Genomic DNA, 8,696 nt, shown 5'->3' on the forward strand with positions numbered 1-8,696 from the left:
AGTTTTTTAAGATTATATTAATAATTTACCTAAACTGAAGATTTAACACAATGGAAATGCATTCTCTCGTAGTCCTAGTGGCAAGAGTTTGACATCCAGTTGCTGTCAGCTGTTTTTTCCAGAGGCTCTAAGGGAAAATCTTTCCTTGCCCCTCTCCTCACTCTGGGAGTAGCCAGCAGTGCCTGGCTTATCCTCACATCGTCCTCATCTGTGCCTCTTTCTCCACACGGCCCCTACCCTTTAGCCTCTTATCCTCTCCCTCCCATCTCTTGCACAGACACACAATATTGGTTTTGGGGCCCACCCTAGGTTCAGGATGACTTCATAGTGAGAGCCTTCATTACATGTGGATAAGCCTTTTTTTTCCAAATAAGCTCACATTTACAAGTTCTAGGGACTCTCTTTCTGATTGTGAAATAGCTATATACACACACACACACACATATATACAGACACACGCATATCACATTTATACACACACATAGAAAGAGAGAGAATTTCCTCACAGATTTGGAAGTTACAAGAATACAATGAAAATCAAAGTTGTGCATAGCCCTGAGTCTGAGAACACGGCTGTTAACATGTCTGTTCAGCCCTCAAGAGAAAATCTGGCAGTGCGTGGTGTTTTGTATTCATGCATTTTTTGGTAAAATCATATCTTCTACATTCACCCGTGTCGTTTGCTTTTAAGAATGGATGTATGACATTGCCTCTCCTAACCTTTCATCCTGTGACCACCCACGATACTGCAGTTTGCTTTTAGCTCATTAATTATTATTGAACAGCTAGCTGGCTTCCAAGTTTTGCTACTAAATTTAATGTGTAGTTAGCATTCTAGTCGTAATTTTTCCCCTAAAAGATTCATTTTTAGAGCAGTTTTAGGTTCCCAACAGAGCTGAGAGAAATGATAGTTTCTGTGCTCTCTGCCCAAACACGTGCAGACAGCTCGCCCCAGTGTCGTCTGTGTGAGCAGTGACCCAGCTCCTGGGTGCACCACCATCGCCCGAGCCCGTCACCCACACTGCGGCTTCCCCTTGGTTATCTGCTCAGACCAGTGTGGGGAACGCGGGCCCCGCACTGTAGTATCAGACGGAGGGTTCACGAAAACCCTCTGCTCCACCTAGTCATCCCTCCCTCACTTCAGGAATTTTCTTTGCATCTCATATTTCATCATTAAGAGACAGCTCCAGAGATAGAATGCAAAACAGACGCCTGAGCAGTTTTGCAGCTCTTGATGTGTGTTTGCAAGTTGCCTTTGGAAGAGACTGTATCACATTATACTCACATTCATTTCTTAGGACTATGGCTTTAGAATTAGTGGACATTTCATTAAAGATTGTATTTCTTTACAAGTAAGGTTGAATGTTTTACATATTTAGTGTCAAGATTCTTTTTTCATTAAATCTTTTTGCAATAGGTTATGTTATATCCAGAGATTAAAAAAACTTCTGATTAACTTTTAATTATACCCTTAACCATAACATCCAGTTCATTTAACTTTGATTTCTCCTAATCGTCTTAATCCTATTCTTAGCAAAAAAGGTAACACATGTTCATTGTTGGAAAAAAGGAAAATGAACAAAAAACAAGAAATAAAAATTGCCTTTTACCTACCATCCAAAAATAACCATTATCTCTTAGTGAAAACTGTAGTTTATTTCTGTATGACACACTCTGTATAATGCATTTTGAAAGAACATATATCTATGCCATTTGATATTTTATAACACTAATTCAGCAATTGTATAGTAGCCCTTCACAGTAAAATTCATCTAGCAGCATAGTCATACACTGCTTTCCGGCTTCTGCTCTTGAAAGCCCTGCTACGCCAGCCTCCTCAAGGATGCTGGGTGTTGCCCATGGAGTTTCTACGCAAGAGTCATGCGTAACTTTAAAGTATTGGATCGGGTTGCCATATTTCCCCACCCATTTCTCTGAATTCTTTATTATACCTGTTACTGCTTGTAATCTTGTAGTCAAGAAATCACATCCCATTGCTATATTTTGCATTTCTTCAGCTTTTGGTTGAATATCATCTTGTTTATTGATCATGCACATTTGGTAGAAGCCATGGGTAGACTTATTATTTTTCTACTGGACTATTTGTCCTTTTTTAGTTATTGTTTTTAAAACATTCATGTTTTAACTTTTGAGCTGTAATGTTGGTTGGAATGTGGCCCCAGTAATTCCCCTTTCAGTTTTATTTATAATGCCTTAATGGACCTTTAAAAATGATCTCTCCTAGCTGCCATGTCAGTCAAAGAAGTCCTCCAGAGCCTGGTTGATGATGGCATGGTGGACTGTGAGAGGATCGGGACCTCCAACTACTACTGGGCTTTCCCCAGTAAAGCTCTTCACGCGCGGAATAGGAAGTTGGAAGTTCTGGAATCGCAAGTAAGCCACCACAGTTAGGGTTCATAAATTTGCTTTTCTTAATCCTGGCTTCATTTAGTGGTTTCTGTTAAAATTTTGCATGCATTATTTTACGCTAAGTCTAAAGCAAATCAGTACCTCTATCTTGCTCTGAACAATGCAAGGACCTTAGAGTATTTTCACTTTCATCTTCCTACCTGCCGTGATACCATTTTTTAGTTCCTTTTTTAATATTATTGATACATGTTTGTTTCTTCTGGGTACTTTTAGGCTTACAGAAATATTGATGGGAGGGTACAGAGAGTTTCCAAATATTACCCCCTTTTGTCCACCAAACACAATTTCCCCCACGATTTCTATATCGTAGTAGTGTGGGTTGATTGTTACAGTTGATGAGCCAGTATAGCTGTCTTATTATTAACTAAGGTGCATAGTTACCTTAGGGTTCACCTTTGTGTTGTACATTCTGTGCATTTTGACAAGTCCAGCCATGTCCTGAGTCCACCCATACAGTAGCATAAGAATAGCTTAATTGCAAGAGAAGTCCCCATGCGCCTCTCCTCCCCTCCCGCCTCCCCTAGCTCTAGCTACTACTGACCTTTTTATTGTCTCCATAGTTTTTTCTTTTCCAGAATACTGGTTGGAATCAGACTTTTGGGTCAGCTTCTTTTACTTAGCATGTGCATTTAAGTTTCCTCCATATCATTTTGTGATTTAATAGCATGTTTATTTTTATTGTTGAATCATATTCCATTCTATAGTTTCATCACACTTTAATTTATTTAGCTATGAAGAAAATCTTTTTTTGCTTCCAAGAATATACATCAATTTTTTTTTTTTTTATCAACTGTTTTATCCTTCATGGGATTTAACAAATAAGCAAGAAATGGAACTTCAGAGAAAGGGCTATAGACTTGTTTTGGGGTATGGGGAAGAAATTTCTCTGGAAGATAACTGGAAAAGGTCATCAAAACTAATAAAATAAGTGAATTTCTTTCTGTTTTGAGGTTCTGTGAGATTGCATCTCTTCACAAGAAAACCTTCCTCAAACACACTTTTTGAAAGGGATTAAAAAGGATCACACTTGTACGGAGCCTTCTTTCCTCCAGTATTCTTAAATTACAAGCTGCACATTACCAAAAAGGGACTACTGGAAGGTACAGGGTAAATTTGCAGAATCCCTGAGAAGGCTAGAAATCCTGGTTCTCAAAGTAGGTAACAACTGGGGGGCAATGGGATGTAGCCAGCCCATCACCCGAATCACACTTGTCATGTGACCCGCCCCAGACTGGCGAGGACACTGCTGCCCAGGACCTTGGACACAGCTCCTTGCCGGCATTGCTGACCTGAAATGGTTCCACTGACATTCCTGGCCCTCGCTTTACAACCAGATGTTGCAGCCACCAAAAGAATAACACGCAGACAAAAACCTTCTGTCTCAGCTACCAGCCACAATTCCGGGAGTGTATTTGATTGGCCGAGGCGGAGTCATGAGCCTGCATCCTAGTTGCCAGGGAAGCTGGGAAGTAAATAATTGAGGGTTCTCATTTCTGTGGCAGGAGGTAGCTGTTGATACCAGCAGCTCCCCAAAATTGGAAGGGGGTTTCTCTGCTGAGTAGCACTTCCTTCCTTCCTATGGTTGACTGATAGTCACAAAATAATAAATCAAGCATCCCTCTCAAACTCCCATAGCTTTACATATTCCTGTCCTTCTTTAACCTTCTGTCACAATTTTGGATTTACCGTCACAGAAATGTAATGCTGTGGCACATACTGCCTATTGTCCCCTTCTTTACTAACCAGATATTTACTTTGTTGAGGGAACATTGTGTCTTACTGAAAAATGCTCCTCTTCCCAGACTGTTTTGCAACTAAGAAGGATGCAGGGGAACAGTTCTGATGAATGAAATGTAAGCAAAACACGGACTTCAAGGTTTTGGGGAAAGTTTTCACTTTTCCCTTTTTTTTTTTAAGTTTTATTTTTATGTATACAAGAACTGAGGTACAGGAGAAGAGATTGTGTATGGGAGTGAGTACCAAGGAGTAGGATCATGGGGGCCTTTGCAGACAATATATACATACCTTTCACTTCATATAAGTTCTGTCTTTTCAATTATCTTTTTAAATAAACTTTTGTCAGGAATAATTAGCATACAAAAGAACTATTCATTTTAAGCTTTATAATTTTACACATTTCAACAAGTATACATTCATCAAACCATCGTAACAATCAAGATTTGAGCATACCTGTCAACCCTAAAAGTGCCTCATTTCTCCCTCAGGTCCATCCCTGCTCCCTCACCCCATCCTTAGGCAGCTGCTGATTTCTGTCACTACATATTAGTTCATATTGCCTAGAATGTCATATAAATGGAATCATACAGTATGTATTCTTTTTCCTGGCATAATTATTTTAAGATTCAGCCCTATTCTGTCTGTATTAATCAATTTGTTTTTGTTTTTATTGATGAGTAGTATTCCATTGCATGGATATAGAACAGTTTGTTTGTTGATGGACATTTGGATTTTTTGTTTATTTTAGTTTGGGACTAAACTATTAGAAATAAAGCTGCTGTGAATATTTGTGTGCGAGTCTTTGGATGGACATATGTTTTCATTTATATGGGGTAAGTACCTAGGAATGGAATGACTGGTAATCATTGGTAATGACTAGATCAATGGTAAGGATATGTTTAGCTTTTTAAGAGCTTGGCAAACTGTTTTTGAAAGTGCCTGTGCCTTTTTACATTCCCACCAATGGCATGTGAAGGTTCCAGTCCCTCCATGGCTTCCTGAGTATTGGACGCGACAGTGTTCTAATAGCTACAGTGACAGCTTGTTGTGTTTTTAATTTCCATGTCTCCAATGACTAATAACGTTGAACATCTTTGAGTATGGTTATCTGCCACTCATATATCTTCACTGATGAGGTGTTTGTGTAATCTTTTGCCTTTGATTGCATTATTGCATTTTAGCCGGTTCTGGTTATAATACCCTTTATCAGATAAAGTTCCAAGTATTTTCTCCCAGAAGTATATGAAGAGTAAGGTTTTTAAATGTCATTTATAAAAGGTTGACAACTCTTGGCACTTGATAATTATCTTCTAGGAATCCAAATGAAAGAAAAGCCAAATTAGTACTCCTTTATTGACCTACCCCAACTAGGAATTTTGCTGAAATTTGAATCTCAGTCTCATCTAGATACTCTTCCCCATGGTTCTGAAGATCATCCAACAGTATGAACTAGCATGAGCTGATGGGAAGAAAAGTAGCTAGAACGCATACATGGATTGAGGTCATAGCTTTACATTTTTCTTGGGGGAAATTTTTTTTTTAATTCCTTAAAACTTCAATTTCTTAATTTGTAAGAGAGATTGTACTTACTTCACAGGGTGTGGTGCAGATTGAGTGGTGTGAAGTGCCTGGTGCACGCAGGTACTGAACAGGTGGTAGCTACGGACTCAGCCATTTTAGTATTCACCCAGCATTTATAGTGTAATCTCATTTGTTCGATCAGAACAAATATTTGAGAGTCTATCATGTGCCAAACATTTTATCAGACACTGGAGGTGGCTTGAAAGTGGAGAAGTCAGCATTCATACTTCATAGGATAGAACTGGAAGCCTACATCAGTGTTAGGTAATACATGCGCGATGATGAACTGAAAAAGGGAAAGTGTTAGTAGCTAATTGCCTGAATGAATGGTGGAGAATAAAGAGATTGCAAGAGACAGTGAGATTTATATAAAGATAGAACATACTCAGCTAATGTTGAATTTGAACCAGATTCTAAATTCAAGGTCACAGTTTATTCAGCATACTACCAAAGTAAATGTCAGCTTCCTTTGAGGTTCATGTTAATTACTTCCAGAGTAGAGAGAGGGAGAACACTTAATTTTCTTATTTTTTCATCATTCTGTTCTGCTTTGGCTCTGCCAGTGATTCTAATTATGTGCAGGAATGTACTTGTCTGTTGAGAATGGACATTCTTACAGTAGATCAGAAAATTGAATCAGGAAACATTTTTTCCCCTCCTTGCCTTTAGGTTCTGTATGTTAATCATTATTAAAGACCGTCCAAATATCTCATGGTTATAACTTATGTTTCTCTAACGTTTTCTCAGATAGCACACAAGCCATCCTAGTCTGTGGGCTGCATTCGCTGCGGCTCCAGGAATCTGCTGTGTGACTACTCGGTGCATGCACTGTGCTGAATTCTTTGGGCAATATAAAATGATAGAATGTGTGTTTCGTGTAGTGATAATATACACTTGCCTTGGTAAGGCAAGATAAATGCCTTTACACAGTTAATTGATCTTTTTAGAAGGTACAGTTAACTTTTTATGAAAAGTTAGCTACGTAAGATTTAATTTATGGAAGATCAGTACCAAGGACTATCTTTGTTGGGGATGCTAATTGTTATAAGTTTAGAGGATGGCAGGGATTTTATTTACATATATATGCGGTTAAGAAAGACTTCTCAGAAACATTATTTTGAACTGGAAGTTCAGTAGATCCAGTTGAATTTAGAGGAGCCCCCACTCCCACCCCCCACCCCCGGGGATAGAGGGAGCCACAAGTGCTGATGCTGGTCATGCCAGCGGGAGCTTCCTGAGTGTTTTAATAAGTGCAATTGTCAGTACGGGGTTGTTGTAGGGAAATAGCACAGGCTGGGTGCTTATTAGCAACCGAAATTTGTTTCTCACAGTTCTGGAGACCGGAAGTCCATTTCTGGAGACTGATTGGGCTGTGCCTTTCCTGGTCCTGTTTTGTGCTGGTTCTCCATATGTTGGAAGGGGCTGGCATCTCTGGAACCTCTGTTCTTCAGGACTTTGCCCTCATGACCTAAGCACCTCCCAGGTGGCCCAATACTAAATACATTACCTTTGGGGGTTAGGATTTCAACATGAGCATTGGAAAGACAAAAGCATTCGGACTACCTCAGCATTTATTGCATGGATTCTTAACAACGTCATGGGGTGGATACTGTTACTAACTCCACTTCAGGTATAAGAACATAGAGGCACCAAGAAGTTAAATAACTTGCCATGGTGACTATGTTGGTAAAGTAGGATTCAGGTCTGACATTCTGTCTCTATAGTGCTTGCTCATAAGCCCAGATAAATAAGATGTTAAAGCAGATTGCATTCAGTAGTTGGTTGATGATCAGCTTGGAAAGAATATGCAATTTTTTGGTTTTCTAGTAATGGGAAAATAAGATTGAAAGTTACATTAAGCCATGTTCTGAGATGTCTCAGCGGTTGGGTGATTTTATCATTTACACTAAGCAGGGGAAGTTGAAATTTTCCTCTGAAATATTTTTATATATTATTTTGGCTGATGTGAATTGTTGTTTTTTTTTAATTAGGTGATAATTTAAATAGTATTGTTACATTCTGGTATTAAACGAAATCTTTTTTTCCTCTCCTCTCTTTCTGGGCAAGAGCTTGCTAAATGTTGCTGAGAATTATTTAAGGTGTAGTAACTTAATTCTGCAAGTCTGAAATAAATATTTGGGTTGGGTAGAAAAATTAGTTGTTAAACTAGCTTGTCTAAATAGTTGTGATGCATTCCTGAGGCCTTTTCACATAAATTAATAACTTTAATGGGCAAGAAAGCTTTTGTGGAGATGATGAAAGTGGTAGGGCATGTTTAAATCTGCTAGTTCTTCTAGAACACAAGTAAGTATGCTGGGGCATTTGGGGGATAATAGAAGCGGCCATTTTCCTCAACAGAGAGCAGAAATGACTACATCTTTTTCTCATAGGTCTTTTTTTTTTTTTTTTTAAGATTTATTTATGCACATAGAACTTGGGTACAGGAGTGGTGAGAGGATTCACCAGAGACAGAGTGGGGAGAACAGACAAATGGAAAAGTCCACTGCTGAGGGGAGCAGCGGGCGGGTCAGGAGAGCTCTACCGTGCCATGTGGGTCACCTCCGGGATAGGGATCAAACTCACACCAAAGCAGAAGCGGCCAGCTTCGCAGTGCTGCTCTTTAACTCACTGCACCACTAGGGAGGGCCTCTTATGGTCTGTCGTGAATTTTTATATAACGTAAAATTAAATTATCTGTGGACTCTCCTAGGTAAACTGGAACTTCTCTGCATTTTGCAGTGTTTAGAACTCATTGAAGGTCAAGAGATGATTTTTTTTTCTTCTTGATAATTTCAAGAATTTTGGCTGAAACTTACTGATTTTTGCCATATAATAACAATTTTAGTCACTGATCTTAACTTTTTTTTTTAAAGATTTATTTATTTATTCGTACAGAACTGGGGTACAGGCCAGAGATGAGGAGGGTGAGAGGATTCACCAGAGACAGA

General features: G+C 39.0%; 1 protein-coding gene across 1 annotated transcript in view; it reads left to right on the forward strand.

Annotated features, from left to right (window-relative positions):
- MND1 (meiotic nuclear divisions 1 homolog (S. cerevisiae)) overlaps nucleotides 1-8,696 on the forward strand; it is a 35,631-nt gene that overhangs the window by 7,465 nt on the left and 19,470 nt on the right. Inside the window, exon 4 of the mRNA XM_004685334.2 lies at nucleotides 2,246-2,394. Within this exon, the coding sequence (XP_004685391.1) occupies nucleotides 2,246-2,394 (149 nt within the window). The remainder of the gene's footprint in view (nucleotides 1-2,245; nucleotides 2,395-8,696) is intronic.

The sequence above is a fragment of the Condylura cristata genome, unplaced genomic scaffold (genome assembly GCF_000260355.1).
Source record: "Condylura cristata isolate star-nosed mole 26May11 unplaced genomic scaffold, ConCri1.0 scaffold00018, whole genome shotgun sequence".
Lineage (NCBI taxonomy): Eukaryota > Metazoa > Chordata > Mammalia > Eulipotyphla > Talpidae > Condylura > Condylura cristata.